This window comes from Epinephelus fuscoguttatus, linkage group LG3, assembly GCF_011397635.1.
Source record: "Epinephelus fuscoguttatus linkage group LG3, E.fuscoguttatus.final_Chr_v1".
Lineage (NCBI taxonomy): Eukaryota > Metazoa > Chordata > Actinopteri > Perciformes > Serranidae > Epinephelus > Epinephelus fuscoguttatus.
This window is the reverse complement of record NC_064754.1, coordinates 43,210,509-43,229,622: the sequence shown is the minus strand read 5'-3', so window position 1 is coordinate 43,229,622 and position 19,114 is coordinate 43,210,509. Positions and strand designations below refer to the sequence as shown.

At 38.7% G+C, this 19,114-nt stretch overlaps 2 protein-coding genes across 2 annotated transcripts; one reads left to right on the top strand and one right to left on the bottom strand.

The window, feature by feature from the left end:
- Positions 1-696: 696 nt before the first annotated feature.
- Positions 697-5,420, bottom strand: anapc11 (APC11 anaphase promoting complex subunit 11 homolog (yeast)). Its single transcript, XM_049571511.1, has 3 exons — positions 5,261-5,420; positions 5,006-5,117; positions 697-1,053 (listed from the first exon to the last, which is right to left on the bottom strand). The coding sequence occupies exons 2-3, from the start codon at positions 5,112-5,114 to the stop codon at positions 908-910; spliced, it is 255 nt and encodes an 84-aa protein (XP_049427468.1). The 5' UTR covers positions 5,115-5,117; positions 5,261-5,420; the 3' UTR covers positions 697-907.
- Positions 5,421-10,641: 5,221 nt separating this feature from the next.
- Positions 10,642-18,394, top strand: LOC125884004 (THO complex subunit 4-A-like). Its single transcript, XM_049568699.1, has 6 exons — positions 10,642-10,942; positions 13,516-13,671; positions 13,754-13,901; positions 13,996-14,055; positions 17,493-17,797; positions 17,896-18,394. The coding sequence occupies exons 1-6, from the start codon at positions 10,739-10,741 to the stop codon at positions 17,914-17,916; spliced, it is 894 nt and encodes a 297-aa protein (XP_049424656.1). The 5' UTR covers positions 10,642-10,738; the 3' UTR covers positions 17,917-18,394.
- The last annotated feature ends 720 nt before the right edge of the window (positions 18,395-19,114 follow it).

The following is a 19,114-nucleotide window of genomic DNA, read 5'->3' as shown; positions in this document are numbered from 1 at the left end:
TTACCCGTGTTCAAAAAGAACTCGCGGCACATCAAAAACATTGTGGTTTTCTATATATGCCCTCAAAAAGGCAAACCCATCTCTATCATGGTTTTGTGTTTTTGTAAAATATCAATATATATAACAAATTATATGCTTATTCTACATAAACTATAACACAACTATAATATGGCTATAAAAAAACTATTTAGTTCAACTAATAATTTTCTTTTGTAGTTTTTGTCATAACAGATATGGAATGATGATTGCTGGGTAATACGTATGACTCGTGTTGGCGGAGGGAAACAAAGTGCGAATGGAAATTAACTGTTTCCTTGCAGTATTACCAATGCTATTTTCATTTTGCTCCACTGCCCCCAAGTGGCCAAAAAAATCAACTATTGCAGCTTTAAAGATAAAAAGTTAAAGTCTAAACAAATATGAGCCAAAATGATCAAATATCTGAATTTTCCATTTTCATTTCAAAAGGAAAATTTCACTCCGTTATAAACTAGGAGTCTCTTGAGCCCTTTTACTGGAAACACAAAACAATCTGGTTAATCTCATCAAGAGGGATTAAAGTCAGAATCAGTCAGCAGCACGCTGACATTCAGGTCATATGTTTCAAAACCACTGCCAGAGGCTTCTGGGGCAATCAACCATGCTGAGGAAACACTCGCTCACATGTACTGTGCAGACCAAGAGGCAAACAGTGCATGTGATGTAGGTGTTTTTATTCATTTCTTTTTAATCACATACTAAATCTGTCAACAGAATACAATCCAAGTGTCCTTTGCATTACATCAAATGGAGGAATACAAAAACAGAGTTATGTACAGCTGGTATAAAAACATTTTAAATCCAAGTCTAGGCCTCTGTGAGGGGGGGGGTCTCTGTCTCTGAGTTTCTGCAGGTGCACACCTCAGGTTCATTCTTTGAACTTCCACTCCTGCCGGCACATGGGGCACTGCTGCTGGACCTGCTGCGAGTTCAGCCATTTCAAGATGCAGTGCATGTGGAAACAGTGAGAGCACTGACCCCAGACCAGCGGGCAGTCATCCCCAGGCACTTTACCTGCAAAATAAGTTTAATACTACAATTCAGAAGAGTGAGAAATACATGTTAGCCATCAATACTCATAACTGAATACACTGTACATTATACCCTCATTACTGCCTCATCACAATTTTACTTTTACACCCTCAGTACACTAACTGTAATGAGAAAAACTATCAGGAAACCTGTTGCAAATATTTTGATTTATTTTGTTTCTGAAATTAACTGGATAATGACAGATAAAGATAGTCTGGAACCCTAGACTCATGGGTGGATTATGATGGGCCCCAGGACACAGACATGCAAAAGGGCCCATCACCTCTCTGTTGTTGTTTTTCAACTCTTTCTAGTCATTATACATCTCTTTGTGGTTTTGTGTCTCTTTGTAGTTGCTTTCTGTCTCTGACAAGTCATTTTGAGCCTGTTTACACCCGGTATTAACATGCGTTTCAATGATCTGTCTTTTTGTAGTTGTTTTAAGTCTCTTTGTAGTTGCTTTGCATCTCTCTGTAGTCTTTATGAGCCTGTTTACAATTGGTATGAACATGTGGACAGGCGAGACACACCGCCATTCACACCTGTGTCTATCAATCGTCTCCAGCTGACCACTTGGGCTCAGATTTCGTTACTGCCCATGTTACTTACCTTAGGTCAAAAGGCCCAGTGCACTGTTATGACGTCTACTCTTGCTAGTATGCTCCCTAACGTTAGCAGTTGTGTTGGTACAACTAGAGATACTGCTTTCAGCAGCAATTGACACATCCCCTTCCATAGGGCAAAACAAAAAATGGTCACACGACACTTGATTCAACTCATCAGAAAATGGGTTAGTTATAGAGTAGCAGCCCCCTGTCGTCAAAACAACTATCACATTCTGCATTGATGAGCTAGTCTTTATCAGGGACACATCAGGACGCATTAGTGTTTACATCACAAAAAGATATATGGCCAAATGTGTCCATGACCACCCACCTGGTTTGAGTGATCAGATCACAATGTGTCTTGGTGGTCAATTACGCTATTGAACGAGTTCCAAATGATAAATATTAAGGCATCTGGATTGATGACAAATTCACCTTCAAACCACATACTGATGCACTGACAAAAAATTAAGAATTAAGCTAGTTTTTGATACAGAAACAAGTCCTGTTTTCCTTTATCTTGTAGAAAGAAGATTGGGGAGGCAATCTTGCTGTCAGTGCTAGACTATGGTGAGGTGATTTATCGCCATGCGGCTGCCTCCACTCTTACAGTGCATCCCTAAATGCTGTCAACCATTCAGCCCTTAGATTTATAACTGGAGACAGCTCTGGCACTTGTCATTGTTTTCTTTATCAAAAAGTGGGTTGACCATGTCTTTCCAACAGAAGAGACCAGCATTTGTATTCATTTATTTAAAGACTTCATTATTTGTAAAAGACGCATAACACACGTTTGCAGGACTGGGAACTGCAGGTTCCTAAAAGTAACACTGATTTGGGAAAGACTGTTTTAGATTCTTTGCACCATACACCTGGAATGAACTGAGGTGTACTTTGAGGCCTGATACTCTGGTCCCTATTGGTCAATTAAAAAATCTAGTCAAATGCCATATATATATATATATATATATATATATATATATATATATATATATATACACAGTGCCATATTTTACATTTAAAATTGATTGTTTGGCTGTTGTACTCAGGTCTCTCCTAAAAATGAGATCTCAATGGGACTTTCTGGATTAATTACAGGTTTATATATTCAGTCCTATACACTTGTAGTCAGATACCCAAAGATGCAAAGTCTCTTTGTAATTGTTTTAGGGATGCACCGATCCACATTTTTTCACTTCCGATCCGATCCCGATACCTGAATTTGGATATCTGCCGATAACGATACTATTCCGATACCAGAGCTCTGTTTGCTTTAGTATTATTATTATCATTATTGTTGATTTTATATGAGGCTGTAATAAACTCCTCTCCACAGGCAAGTATGACATGTACGTATGCATGTATGTCCCAAAAGGCAACTTGAGGTAAGTATAAGGTCAGAAAAGCAGGAAATCCTGTTCACAGGAAAAATCCCATGAAAACAAATATGCAACTGTAAGGGTTTCAAATTGATTGTCAATATTTATTAAATTACAAGACAGTGTTAAACTACTAGTGCAATATACACTATCAAAAAACAAAAAGTACCTGTCATATTAATCTGAACAGCACAGATACAAATCAAGTAGACACTACTATGTAGTAGTGTTGTCACGGTACCAAAATTGGGACCCACGGTATGATACCAGTGAAAATATCACGGTTCTGAGTAGTATCAGGATAACACAGCGAAAATGAGGCAGATGTGCCTTTTGTCATTTATAAAAAGATAAATCACTTTGCTATAATACATCAATGATATTTCAATGGAATAAATTACTTACTGACTTATTCATACTTCAAAAACAGCATCAATAAGTGATTAACATAGGGGGATCAAAATAAAATAAATAAATGAAATAAAAATCAACCAGCCATCCTCCTCCCTTGATAAGTAAAGAACAGTCCCTTCATAAGTAAAGAACAGTCCCTAAAGTGCAGTGAGGTTTGTGGGCCGTTACCTGCCACAAAGAGTAATGTGAATGGCTCGTTTCTCCTCTGACACGTCACATACCTGTGTCCCGCCACGGCTCGGCTGTCCAGGTACTACTGGGCAGTCGTGACGCCAAGAAGAGGACATTATTGGAGCCGTAATTCTCCGTTGCCGGTAAGCCTTATCTTGCGCCGCGGAGTACTATGGCCGCTGTATTGCTGCTGCTGGTTGAAATCTGTGCTCACACAGCATGCTGAATGATTTATTTTGCTCGCACAAAACTATTTTTAGTCGCAAATACCAGTGCGTGACAGATGGAGTAAAATATCGCCACACTGCCGACATTTTACTCTGTCCATCACTGCACGCTGTTTGATTGTGTTATCAAAACACGCCGCTATTATTCGGCCTTGCTTTTCACTTATTCCACTGAATACTGAAGGTGTGTTGTTTTTTTTTGCAATATTCGGCCGAATATATTCGGTTAGGAATATTCAGTGTATCCCTAGTCGTTTTATGTTCCTTTGTGGTAATTTTGAGTCTTTTCCTGGTTGGTACCTGTTGATTTGAGTGGCATTTAACAGCTGAAGGCCAGGCTGGCCCTGTGCCTATTAGGCCTGATCAGTAATCCATCAATACCTTGACTTCATTATCTGCAATAGGGATGGGCATTTTAAGTAACTTCCATATTTGAGGGCTTGTATTCAATTATTATAGAGTACTCGAGTACTCATGCACATTTCTAATGCAGAGCATAATTTGAGTAATACTGCACATCCCGTGAATAAAGCATAAGATTTTAAAAGTCGTTTTTTTTTTATACATAATTTCAAATACTGACTCTTGTAGAAACTGACCACTTGTTTTCACTGTTTTGTAAAGCATCTGCTTTTGATAAGAATGTTACTGTTTGCCAGTATTGTGTAAAAATGACCCATTTATTTTAAAATTCTTTTATCATACACTGTTTGCAATAATTTGATGTTCTGACTAAATTGAGGCCAATTAAGGACTGGAGCATATAGAGTACTGCCTGATGCCTGATCTCTTAAAATAAGATAAGCAACAACAACAACAACAATAATAATAACAAGAATAATAAAATATGACAAATTATCGTTTTATTTGAGTGAAATTGGAGTTGTTTTAATACAACCACGATTTTATATTTTTGTCTATCTCCTTCCTTCAGAAACATATGTGTCCTGCTAATGGCGATACCCTTCCAATTGTGATGCTAATTAAATGAGCAATGTACTGAACAGAAAGAGCTGTGGCAGTGACGTTTAAAAACAGTCCACCTGCAGGGAGTTGAGGACATTTCAATCAGCTACTGCAGCACAGTTACTAATGTCAGACACCTTTGTCAACAGCATCATTGTGTTTGGGTACTTACAGTCAGGGCAGCAGCCATTGAAGGGCATCCTGCAGATCCCACAGTTTTCATCATTAGCCACCCATAACCAAGAGGCCACCCCGTTCCACTGTCGGATCTTCACCTTCATCTTCTGTGTGTGACAACAGTAGATACACTCATTAACACACTGCCATACAAACCAAAGCGGCAAACGTTAGCATGTGAGCTAATGTTGACAGATGACTTCCGTAGCTAACTTAGCAGTTAGCTGTTCATACATATTAGCTGACTTACTGGGCAGCGTCGAACTTCTCTCTCAGATAGCCAACACGAGTTAAGTCACAATGTTTCTTTGCAAACTACAAATCATGTTGTAGCGAGTTAGTCAACATCACGTAGCTACCATTTTAGCAACCCGGGGAAATGTTCTTTCTTCTTCTATTGAAAGTCCGACTGGTTGTCTGCTGGGAGGCGAAACACTGCCCTCTACTGTCATTTTGGGTGGAGCGCAAATAACTGAGATGACAGGGTTTTACCAAGGAAACAACGTCTTTTAAGAAAAATAACATAGTATTAAATTCATACTTGGTAACAATACTGATGCTCAATATGCATAATCCCAACGTATCTGTTAGTTAAGTGTTTCCTTATGTTCTGCTGCTCTTTGTATTTGCTGTTTTAATCTCACAGGGCAGTGACAGGACAGGACACCAACAGTTTCTGTTCAGAATTTTTTTTCTTAATACACTGTGATTGAACATGCACAGACCAGGTATGACAACACTGACATTCATGACGTACAGGGAAGTATGAAGAAATTTCTGAAGGGAACAACAGTAGAGCAATCAAATGTAAATATCTTACAATACGAGATTTTAAATTGATTACAAATGAAGTGCTATTAATTATAGGTTCTGAATGGAAATGTAATACTAAATTAAAGGAAAAAAGGAGGAAAATAATAATAGAAAATTTAAAAAGTTATGTGATACATTTAGAAAATGTTTTAGAATATTTTACAGCTTTTATGCGTTTATGCCTTTTACCAGTTTAAAGATTTTACAGTTAACATTCATTTTTGAAAAAAAAAAGAAGCTATTTTGGGGAATGATTTCAGGATTAGCACTAGCATTTTTGTTTTTCCATGATCATATCAAATATTATATTGTCTGTGTTGTTTAAATCTATCGATTATTATGTCTGCATGGATACTGATGTTATTGAACGTAGGCTATATTTGCCTTTTATGTCACAAAAATGGGAGATGTTTTTTAAAGGTCTCCTAAGGTGCAGATTTTTCTAAACTTCACTGTTGTGCCAAGGTAGTTACCCGTGATAGGAAGTGTGTCCCCACAGTGTGGGGTGCACATACATTCCGTTAAGGTGGTCCTACATTTCTACGCTCCAAATTCACTTAAGAGAATGAGAAATAACATGTATAATTAGTTGTTTTAGTACTGTTGTTTTTTCAACAATGTTTTGTTGTATAGGATAAAGTCAGATAATTTGGGGCATCAGGTAAAATAGAACAAATACAGTTTTACATCTTGGGCTCTATATATTAGCAGCAAATCACTAAGCATGTTACTGCACTGTTACTTCAGATGTGCTTCACATGAAACAGTCCTTTTGATTGGTCTGAGATAACTATGCAAACCAAAGATTAAACAAGAATTACCTAGATTTGTATGTCTCCGCAAATCAGTCAAGTTTCTCTTACAGTTTAAATCCAGGTCTGTGAAAACATGGGTGCTTCACACACATCACAACACAGAAGATCTATACAGTCAGCACAGTTTAAGGTGGACATCCAAGATTAGTGTGACCAATTCAGTATCTGACCAAATGCCTCCCCTTCTGTTCCTGAGATATGACGTAATGTAATGGTAATTGCCAGAAATGTGTTTTTTCAGAACACTGGGATGTCATGAAGTTGACCTTTAACTTGTTTGATATAAAATGTCAACCCCTCATCATTTTATCCTGTTAGTAGACATTGGTGTGAACTTTTGGCACAGTTAGCATAATGAATTTTCAAGTAATGGCCAAAAACATATTTTATGAGGTCACAGTGACTTTGACCTTTAACCTTTGACCACCAAAATCTAATCAATTCATTCTTGAGTACAAGTGGACATTTGTGCCAAATCTGAGGATATTCCTTCAAGGCCTTCCTGGCATATCACATTCACAAGAATGAGGCAGATGCAAGGTCACATTAATCTTGACCTTTTACCACTGAACCTGTTAAGCACAAGATGACAGACTAAAAGAGAAATAACAGAAAAAAAGAGAAAAAGAAGAAGTGGTGCAAGAAAACACATACCATTTTATTGAATTACAAAAAAAAATTTGGGATTATATTGGGCAGGGGGCCAAAACTGCCGGCAGACTTGTTGGACAACGGAAACACAGCCTCCTGTTCCTTCAACCAGCTCCATGAAAAGGTTTTTGTTGCAATATTTGCACAAATCCAAAAAACTGTTGATATTCGTAATGGTAAAGATAAGTGACTGTAAACAGACAAGAGACCGTGGGTCGCAAACTGCTGTAAAACCCCAACTGAGATGTATTTTCTGAATGTGCTGTATATGTGTCCAAAGAATGCAATTAAAACCCAAATAATACTGGCATATACCACGTCTTAATCAAAAAATGCTAACTTCGTTAAAAGGTCTAATTTGGAATATCTAATCAGAATAAAGCTGTGTGACCCACATTAAATTCAGGGCATTGTCATATTTGGTATTTAACATCAGTTAGGAGGATAACCTGACTAGGAAAAGATTCGAACAGATTGCAGATGGATTTGACCTATCACAATTAATCCAGGGTCCAACCAGAATCACAAACTCTACGTTAACCCAGATAGATTTGCTTTTTAGTAGCAGGCCAGAAAAATACTGAAATCTTACCATGATAACTGAATGTGTCAGTCACTAGTCAGTGTTTCAAGTCAGCTGCTGCCAAAGGGCCTGAACTTTCTAGAATTCCTACAAGTGAGCTTCAAAATTTTAGAGAAACTATACATGAACTAAAGTGGAATGAGTTGCTTTCAGGGGTAAACCTAGTCATAGTCCAAAACACCATTAAACAATGTACTAGAAAGATTCGACATAGAAGGATTGGAAAAAGAGGCCTGCCATGGTTTAACGTGAATATAAGAAAAACTGATGAAAGAGTGAGGTCTCGAAAAGAACTCTTAAAACTTAACTACATAATGAAAACTTATTACATTAATAAGCAAAGTCGCTCAAGGGCCAAGAAAGTCTAAAGCAGACTCTTTTCTGAACATAACTGGCAAATCAAGAGATTATGCCAAATTCATCTGGAAGTTGATTAAGAAGCTGACAGGGCATCATAAAGTAGGAAGGCAAATGGAACTTGAAATCAATGGAGACCTTTCAAGGGACCCAGTCAAAATTGTTCAGGCTCTTAACCATTAATTTATTGATTCAGTGGCCACTATCACAGAGTTTCTCTGTGAGTTAAATAAATACCACTCCATTGGAGGCTGCAGTCTTGCAACCACTATCCCCCTCAATGGATGCTGCAGAGCCACCCTTTCAAATAAGAATGTTCTTAAGGCAGATGGGCTATGAATAGAAGAGCAATCAATGCTCTTAAAACAACAAAAGCAAAGGAGTGTATGAGATGGATACCATGGCATGCTTACAGATCAAAGCATCATTAGTCTCTTCCTTCACAAAGATATCAAAGCAGTTCTTCTTTCAGGGAGTGTTCCTGGGTGCCTGGAAGCAGACTCGGACTAGCCATCAGGCAATTCTTGCAAATGCCAGATGGGTTGGTCCACCTTGTGGTCTACAAGGTCACCACAAGTAATGTGTCCCAAAAGCCTACCTTCACTGTAAGGCAGGCGTTGTGGTATCGGTAATCGTCAACTCCCTCCACTCCTTTAAGTAGATTAATCCATCATGTAACGTCAGAGATCAAGTGGGGGAAAAAAAAAAGAGAGAGAGATCAAGTGGGAAATAATTTCAATTCAATTTTATCTATAAAGCCCAATATCACAAATCACAATTTGCCTCACAGGGCTTTACAGCGTACAACATCCCTCTGTCCTTAGGACCCTCACAGCGGATAAGGAAAACTCCCCAAAAAACCTTTATCGTGGGAAAAAATGGTAGAAACCTCAGGAAGAGCAACTGAGGAGGGATCCCTCTTCCAGGACGGACAGACGTGCAATAGATGCCGTACAGAACAGATCAACATGATAAATTAACAGTAATCCGTATGACACAATGAGACAGAAAGAGAGAGAGAGACAGAGAGAGATGCAGGACAGACAGTAATGATATTAGCTTACAACAACTTTAAGTTAACATTTACAATAATAATTATGGCTATTGTGGTACAATATGTTGTAGGTATTATGATAGTTTATATATGTGGCAATAATCATAAATGTATAACAGTAGAAGTATGACTAATGATAACAGCAGCAGGAGGAGGCATCAGGCAGGACCACAGCAACATCACAACCACACGTCACACTATCCAGGCACCACTGTGATATGAGTTAACCTGAGAGACAGTGGAGCACAAAGGAGAAGAAGCCGAGTTAGTGACATGCAGTAGAGCCGAGTTAGCGAGATGCAGTAACAGGACATGAATGTTAGCAAATGAGAGACAGAGAGAGAGAGAGAAGAGAAGGCGCCCGGTGTATTATAGGGGGTCCCCTGGCAGACTAGGCCTAAGTCAGCCTAACTAGGGGCTGGTACAGGGCAAGCCTGAGACAGCCCTAACTATAAGCTTTATCAAAGAGGAAAGTCTTAAGTCTAGTCTTAAATGTGGAGATGGCGTCTGCCTCCCGGACCGTAACAGGAAGATGATTCCACAGGAGAGGAGCCTGATAGCTGAAGGCTCTGGCTCCTGATCTACTTTTGGAGACTTTAGGAACAACAAGTAACCCTGCATTCTCAGAGCGCAGTGTTCTGGTGAGATAATATGGCACTATGAGCTCTCTAAGATATGACGGAGCCTGACCATTTAGAGCTTTGTAAGTTAGGAGAAGGATTTTGAATTCAATTCTGGATTTTACAGGGAGCCAGTGCAGAGAAGCAGGAGAAATGTGATCTTGTTTCTTAGTTCCTGTCAGTACACATGATAGAAGATAGAGAGCGCAGAGTATGTGAAATGAAAAGACATATTAGATAGATAGAGGAGCTAAAAACAAAATGCTGGAGCAGAAAAGGTTGTCTGTGTTCAGGAACAACCATACGGTTGTCTTGTTGAGGTTGGGATGTGTGGACAGTTAAATCATGCCACAGCCAGAAACCATGGATTACCTAAACCATCCTGAAACATGGACAATTATAAAGCAGCACCCAGGAATGTAAGAAGACACAATAAGGACTAAATTACAGTGCACAAGTTAAAGGAGATGATGGGATCACATTTCTCTGGAGTTGTACCTTGTATATTTCCATGTGACAAATAAATGATTGATTTAATACATTATGACCAATAAACTGAAAAAAATGTGAGTTTTCTTGGTTCATTTCAAATATTGTTGCTGCTTTAATGTATGAGTTTACAGCTGCTCTGCATGCAGAACTTTTTTTACTCTGTTCTAAATTTTATATAAAGTCTTTAGAAAAAAGAAGGGCGGGACTTGGATATCGTCACTTCCTTAGAGTATTTACGCCATTTCCGCTAGTTTCAACACCACGCCACCGGAGAGAGCAGCTGATAAACAACCGCTTCCCTCCACCGAAAGTTCTTTGTTCGTCTTCAGCGTTAACTAAAAGCATGAGCGCCACCACGGCTGACAAGATGAGCATGTCTCTGGACGACATTATCAAGCTCAATAAGAAAGGAGGCAGCGGCCGCGAGAGAGGATCGTACGGGTCGGGTGGAAGTTCAGGTCGGGCCGGTGGATCGTCGAGGCCGGTGCGGAGTCGACAGAATAACTTCAACCGTGACAGAAACAACAGATCCACACCATACACCAGGGTATGAGGAAAAATGCAATGAAAGTAACGTAGCGAGGTGATTGATTATGCGTTCTTCTTGGCTCATCGGTGGTTGATAGCCTGCCCTTACACCACAATGTACTTCCCCCAACTAACGTTACCGTCTGTAACATGAGGCAGCCAGGAGACGGCTTCCTGCCAGAGTTACTTGATAAAGGTTTGGAAGAAAGTTGTGGCTTGGGTGAAAATGAAAATATGTCTCTCAGAAAGGGCTCCATTCTGTGTGTTGTGGTCAGCAGCTACAGGACAGAAGCTAACATTGCACATCCCGATGTAGCCGAAGGACATGTATTTACGATGCCCTATTTAAATGCCTATATGTGTACACTGGGTTTTTGTCGGTGCCCTTGAGCTATGCTCATAAACACAATAGTAATGAGACTGGCTTTGTGTCTCGAGCTGTTCTTTGAGGAGTTGCCTTCTGGATTGTCAGGCGAGGAGGATCAGCTACTGGCAGTGGCGCCCATAGATTCTTTTCACAGGGGTGGCCAGATGGAGCCACTGAAAATCTTGAGGTGGAACACCAAAACTAAAAGCCATAACTGAATCTCTGGGATTTGCTTATGCTGTTGAAGCAGGCTAGTTGAAAACTATGTCAGTATGACAATTAGGAATGGCATAGTAATAGTGATTATACTGGGTTAGAACTCCACAACATTTTTGTCTGTTCACAGCCACTATGTCAGATTAGATGACTGTGGAGTCATAAAATCGTGCAATGGCTATCTGACAGACATGACAGAATACTGGTCATCTTTCACGGTGTGCGTGATGTCATAGGATCATTCTTGTCTATTTTTATTAATATTACGACTATTTCAGTCACTGCGTCTGTTCATGTTCCAGCCAAATGGCTTTTGTAGTAACATAAAAAAAATATGCCACCAGCTACATTTGACGTACCGCATGCAAACTATGCAACTTCACTGAATCCTCCACAACAAGTTCCTGAAAGATGCTTCACAATAACAGCCTTTTTAGAAATTAAAGGGATTCTCTCCACTGAAATTCTAAGGGGCTTTTAATTTTAAATGGATACAGGAAGTGTTGGTTTTGAAATGATGGCGTGATGCATTAACACTAGACAATGCTGTGTCAGGCTATACACCGGCTGATACCGTGTACTGTGAACCCAGCATTAATGCTACATTTGATACGTTTTGAGTTACAAAGCCATGCTGAGTGTAATTTTTCTTAAAAAGACAAATATACAACTTTAATTTGAAGGAGTAAGGAACAAAACATCTACTGGGAACATGCCGTCTCAAATTTAAGGGAGACTTGTGAGTACCCATAGAACCCATTTTCATTTCGATATCTTCAGGTGAAAGGTCAGCCCTTTAGAAAATGGCCATGCCAGTTGCTCCTGCACTAAAATTAAGCCTTTAGAGCAATATTTTGTGCCTCTTCTGATAAGCCATGCCAGCATGGTTGGTACAAATGGAAGTTTTAAGGCCCAGACACACCAAACCGACTTCAAAGAACTAGCAGCAACGAAAACTGACTGTTGAGCCACCTCGGGTCTCCTGTGTCTTGGCCAAAAAGTTGCACATGAACGCACCACAAAGACTACAGCCAATGGCCAGTCAGCACATATGTGCTGCACCTGCATGAGAGGAAATAACTATTCACACCAGCAGACAGTGGTAGTCTATATTTGTCATTCAAAAAGGGAAACCCATTTTGATGCCAGTTAGCACATTAACAACACTATCCAGTACTGAAAGAACAGAGTGTATTTAACATGTGCCAATCAACAATAACACAAACCATAAGGAAACTTTCTGTTAAAGAGCTCTATGGCTAAAGAAAAAGAATCTTACCTCGTGTAACAAGTTTGTTTTGATCTCACTACCTCTTGACTTTAGGTCTTTGTTTACTTTCCTCACTTCTGTTTCCCTCCTTGTGCATTGAGCTGTACTGACATGGAGAAAAGTTTCATTCACCGATTGGCTCTGCTATCACCGTTTTAACATGCTGAATCGGCTGGGGGAAAAAGCCAACATGGGGCAGGCGAAGGGCAATGGTGCAGGACACACCTCACCAACTAGGGCAACAGAGGCTTATTTTATGTAAATTATCCAGATTTTTATAAAGTAAAAAAAATTAAGCATATATTTACAGTGGAAGGAACTGTAGGAAGAAATTGAATTTCAAAGTTTGCCACATAGTGAAAACACTGTTCATCAAATCCTTTAGTTTTCCAAGGACTTGGATGGTTTTTATCACTCTTGTTTTTTTTGGAAGGATTCCTCCTGTGGAAGAATTGGATGATGCCCCTGGCCAGATTCCCAAGGCTTTTTCAGGGACAAATTACTTGACTGATTAAGTAAGGTTGTTTGACTTCTTCAAAACACCATGAGGATCGTACAGGCTACACAGTGGTCAGCTTTATCAGACCTAAATCTACCGGGCTCATGTTAGGTTCTTCCCCAGTATCCCTTTTATGTGTTTATTGTATTTAAATGTTTATCTGATCAGCAGTCCATCCTTTTTGATTTTGTTCACCAACACCTGGAACCTAACAACACTGTTTTCTCTTGGTCTTCACAGCCCAGAGAGTTACCAGACAAATGGCAGCACGATATGTTTGAGGAGCATGCTGGTGGGCGCAGAGAACAAAGTGCAGGAGCAGAAAGAAGTGTAGAAAGTAGTGGTAAACTGCTGGTTTCCAATCTGGACTTTGGCGTCTCTGACTCGGATATCAAGGTAATTTACTAAACACAGTGAATCTGCTTTGCTAGTGTCGACGTGTTGTGAACATGAGTGACGTTTCTACCTTACTCCCCAGGAATTGTTTGCGGAGTTTGGGACATTAAAGAAAGCATCTGTCCATTATGATCGGTCTGGGCGCAGTAAAGGAACTGCAGATGTTTACTTTGAATCTCAAACGGATGCACTCAAAGCCATGAAGCACTATAATGGTGTCCCACTTGATGGTGAGGATTCGGTTCGCATGCTACAACAGCATTGTCGTGCTTTTTCAGAAGCATTTAAGAAAAATGCTCTCTTGCATCTGTTTGTTTTTACTAGGCCGTCCCATGAAAATCCAGCAAGTGACGTCAGAAGTTGTTGTTCACCATTTTGGCTGTTGTTAGAAAGCACATTATACAGTGATGAGTGAGAAAAGGACATCTAAGTATATATCTGCAGAGTCTTATTATTAGCTGTGTTAAGTGGAACAAGATCAGATTTTAGTCCATTTTGATAGACAACATCACAATAGTCAATAAAGGGAAGTATAAGTTGTGAGGCAAGTTTCTTACAAACACTGCCAGTACAGCAATTTCGAGACCCATCTAAAACATTGATTCCAAATTTGACTTTATGTATGATATGACCAATATGTATTTTGAATGAGAGTTCAGGATCAAGCCAGACACCAAGATATTTAATACTATCAATTTTATGCAAAGAAGTGCTGTCATTACAGGTGCCAGATTTGAATTTTAGTTTCTGTACCGAAGATCATAACATAAGACTTTGTTTTGTTGAGCAATAGTTTATCGAAAAGCCAATCCTGCAGGATGGTGAAATCAGACTGAAAAAAAAGCTTGAATCTGTGGTAGATCAGGTTTAGATATATATAACAGTGTCATCAGCATAAAGTTGAGCACAACAATAATTAAAAAATGATGGCAAATCATGTATATAAATTAGGGATGTAACGATACCAGAAACTCACGATACGATGTTATCACGATAAGAGTCCACGATATATATCACGGTATTTATACACTGGAAAAAAAGAGAAAATTCATTGTTAACAATAGCTATTTTATTCAAAAATAGTGCATGTACACTGTACAGCATGTTATTTTTAACTTGGAAGCGTATCATAAACAAATCAGCACACAGCTGAACACGTGCTTTCATTTTCCCCCTATTACTGCTAGGCAGACAGACATTAAAGTGCCATAACAAAGTCATGTCAATTAAAACTGTAGTGACAGAATATGAAAATGGAAACATTCAGTATTTTTTAACCGACTCTGAACAAAAGTAGTGTAGTACTATTACTAGAAGTCATCTGAATGACATCAAATTATGTGGATAGAGTAGTCTTAATATTCATCAAATATACAGAACTTAGAACAATCAGACCCTGCAACAACAACAAAATTAACAAATTAGAAATAATGTAAACTCAATAACACACAATCCCTCACTGAGAGAGACAGAGAGAGACAGAGAGAGGTGTGTAAAAGAAAACCATAATAAATAAAGTCATAGAAAAACTCAAAAACACACATTCACTGTTTGTTCACGCCAGGTTGACAATTTTGACATCAAGGAGACCCTAACGCTTTCATGTGATATGCGTGGCATTTCTGTGCGACCCTGCATTTGCGAGTAATCCATCCAAAAGTAATGTGTGTGCAAAGCTGTATGAAAGCTTTGTTATATATAATTTTAGTGTAACATCATCATCATTTTTTTTCGCTGTGAAAACATTGGACTACCGACAAGTGCTTGGTCTTGTCGGAAAGCCACGATTCCGCTGTTTCACATGATACGTGTGGCTTCTCGCTATGACGAACAGTCGCGGAGAAAATCCACAGAGAAGAACAATCAATCTCCTTACTTTTATTTGCTGTTTCCTCCCGTCACGCACGGGTCAGAGTCGGAGGCTGAGAGGCTGAGCTGCACGAGTCTGCTCTCACCTGCACGCGCAGTTGTATGCAAAGGATTATGGGGAATGTAGTCGCACAGTCATATTACTGGCTCTGTAGGAGAACGCAGCTATATAACTACCGTGGTATTCCCACGACGGTATCGAGAATTTATTTTATCGCGACACAGCGAAATTCGACATATCGTTACATGCCTAATATAAATAGAAAACAGCAATGGTCCCAAGGTAGAGCCCTGGAGCACACCTCTTTGTTGTATTAAAAGGTCTTATCTATTGCCCTGTAGGACAACACATTGCTTTCTACTATGAAGATATGAGTTGACTTAAAGTGGTTTTTTACTAAGACCAATAGATTGCCAAAGGCAGAGGCTTTAGTTAGATCAACTAAGATTGCTCCTGTGAGTTTACCAGTATCTGCAGCAGAGAGCACATCACTCATGAACTTAAGAAGATCAGTAGTTGTGGAGTGGTTGGACCTGAAGCCAGATTGAAATTGTTTTAAGATATTGTTGCTACTGAGATAATGTGAAAGTTGATTATAAACTATTTTTTCAAAGACCTTAGCAATAGTGCAAATAATGGATATCGGTCTGTAGTTGTTAAGATCAAGTAACTCACCACCCTTATGCAGTGGAGTGATGAACAAAGGTTGAACAAGTCAGCGAGTGGATACATTAAAATGTGGGAAGCGAGTTAAATAAACTTATGTTGTATTCCATCAAGACCTGCACCACTGTTCACATTTAATTCATTAATGACATTCTGAACTTCAGTTGGTAAAATATTCCTAAATGAAAAAGTACTGCAGCAAGATGATACATCTCTAAAAAAGCCAGTAGTCGGGTTAGAGTTTGGTAATAAGGTAGACAGCGGAAAAATGCTCACTATTCACTAGTCACTATTACATATTTTATTGTCAACTCTTATTATTTGATTTACAGAATGTTTATCTGCTGTATTAATAATAGTTTTAATTTTGTTCCAAAATTGCTCTGGGTTCTTAAAATCAGAGTTGAGACACTCTTTATAATCATCAGATATTGCATTACATAGGCTAGTTAATAACATGGTGGGCAAGAAATCCAAAGTGTTGGATCATTTTGAGAAGGTGAAGGACGAATCCAAGGTGATATGTTAACTCTGCAGGCAACCTTTAGCTGATCATTTATCGACTACAAACATGACGCATCATCTGAAACATGAGAGTAGCTACATGTCCATTAGCCACTTAGCACAATCATTACTGCTTTGTCGACAGTGTAATTAACAGGCAGCTCACTCAGTGTGTGACGTGCACATGTAGATAAGATGTAGGCCTATATTAATGAGGGTTCATCAGTAAGATTTTGTATTTCTCTGTAATGAAGCACAGTGTTAACAGTGTTACTGATGCTATTCTTTCTCAGACCGTGAACTCAAACCAATGTGTTGCCCCGCTTAAAATATAGAATTGAATAATTAAATTAATATCACAAACATACGGGTGACTAGTCGACTAATGGCCCTAAATGACGACTATTGGTCGACTAGGAAAATTCTTAGTCTGGGGCAGCCTTAAAGATCAACTGTTAGTAAACAGTATCAGCAGTAAAAGTGAAAGCCAAACAGAGATTCACTCATTCACTATATTTGTTTTTTTTTTCTGTGCCATGTCCATTATCTTATAGCTTCCTCTTGGATGCATGGTACATACAGTAGTCTAGCATCTGGTCGCTACCTTTGTATTAAGTCCCATCCTCACCTGTGTGCTGTGCCCAGAGACGTCCCAAACACAGTAGAATAAAAAGAAAGTCTGAAAACTCAAGCAGAGGGCAGAGTCTCTGCAGATAATTACATCATCACACATTTCTAGTGGGTCGTGAGTGATGATTGAGAGAGATTACTTTTGTATGAGTCTATATAATGTTTCTTAGGAAAATTCTGTGTAGTAACTCTTTAATTTACTCTAAAGATTTAGCCGTATTTAAAAAAATCTTTGTGACTTTTTGCAGCTCAAGCAGCGGGTTTGACCGCAGCAGGCTTGGACAGCCCAAGTTTGAAAGGAGTGAAAGGAGTGACAGGAGTGACAGGAGTGAAAGGAATGAGAGGAGGCAAGGTGGCGGCAGTGGAGGTTTCAGAGGTCGGGGTAGAGGTAGAGGAAACAGACCCCAACTTTCTGCAGAGGAGCTGGATGCCCAGTTGGATGCTTATAATGCCAAGGTGTGTACTTGGGTTGCAAGACTTTGTTCTCCTCTATTTGACCATTCTGTGGACATTTATTTATTTATTATTTTATAATGATGTTTGTCATCTTCTAGTTTCAGATGGACACCAGTTAGAAGAGCTGAGAGAGATGCTGCTGCCGTACCTTTCTGCGTACCTTCATACTCCCTTTTTTTGTGTTAAATCTGGTTGATCAGATGTGATGGATCGGACCTTATTACACCTTGTTGTGTTTTTAAGCCATTTTGCTGTATGGACCATTATATTCTTTTGATTTTAATATTTCTCAGTATTTTTGTAGCCATGTTTTCAGGGGCAGTTTTATGTATTGAGGATTTTTCTCCTAGGCCACCAACTCCTGTGATTTTCTCCAAATGTATGGAAAATTGCCATTTACCTGCAAACATGATTGATTTTTTTTTTTTTTGGTAATGAAATCATGTAAACATGATTCAGTAGTTTGACAGACTGTCCAATGTAATGTTAAAAATGTAAAATGTTCATGTACATCAGTTTTGTCATTTGGTACTGTATACTTGACATATGGACATATATCACAAGGGTTTTGTATATAAATAGTTTTATTGAATCGTCTCTGGTGGTTGTTTATTGAGATGTTTCGCTTCCAGAGACAAAGTGCAATTGCTCTTCACTGTGAAAACATGTCTTTTAAAAAATGAATGAAAACCAAATGTGACCAAATGAAAACACAATTGTCATATTTTTGATTGTGTGTATTTCTCAATACATCAGCCAGGTCAGCTTTAGCAATTTAGATGTCAGCAGTGACAAAATGTGCTGTTGTAGGTTAATTAAAAGCAAAGCCATTTTGCTGAATGTGTGTCACTATAAAGGGATAATGTGAAATGATGATGCTAAAGTACAGAAGAGTGATGTAAGTTACACTGTCATCTACCAAAAATTTCTTGCAATAATTGCCATTGCTGGTGGTAATACCAGACAAGGTGGCTATAACAGATTTTCATTTGTAACTGCAAGATTCTGTTATTTTGTGTAAAAGTTACATAGTCTCCTCCTCACTCTGTTTAAGGGATGAATACATTCAATACATGAAGTATGTACATTCCAGATTTGCATTATAAAAGTTGTAGAAAATATATTTAATAATATAAACATAATGTAAAAAATAAGATAATAAATTAAATTGCACAACATATAAATAATATGTAGTGAAACCAAAGAAACATGGAAAACAGAAACCTCCAGGGTCTGCTAAACAGAAATGTGTAAATGGAATAAAACCAACGTGTAAATAGGGTTAGTATTTTACAATTTTTGAGTTTTAAATTTTCA

What these genes read in the sequence shown, in the direction of transcription:
- anapc11 (XM_049571511.1), bottom strand. Translation starts at nt 5,114, where the DNA reads ATGAAGGTGAAGATCCGACAGTGGAACGGGGTGGCCTCTTGGTTATGG. An exon ending in CAATGGCTGCTGCCCTGACT is followed by an intron (nt 1,054 to 5,005) that starts GTAAGTACCCAA and finishes CTTATTTTGCAG; the next exon opens with GTAAAGTGCCTGGGGATGAC.
- LOC125884004 (XM_049568699.1), top strand. Translation starts at nt 10,739, where the DNA reads ATGAGCGCCACCACGGCTGACAAGATGAGCATGTCTCTGGACGACATT. An exon ending in GATCCACACCATACACCAGG is followed by an intron (nt 10,943 to 13,515) that starts GTATGAGGAAAA and finishes TGGTCTTCACAG; the next exon opens with CCCAGAGAGTTACCAGACAA. An exon ending in TCTCTGACTCGGATATCAAG is followed by an intron (nt 13,672 to 13,753) that starts GTAATTTACTAA and finishes CTTACTCCCCAG; the next exon opens with GAATTGTTTGCGGAGTTTGG.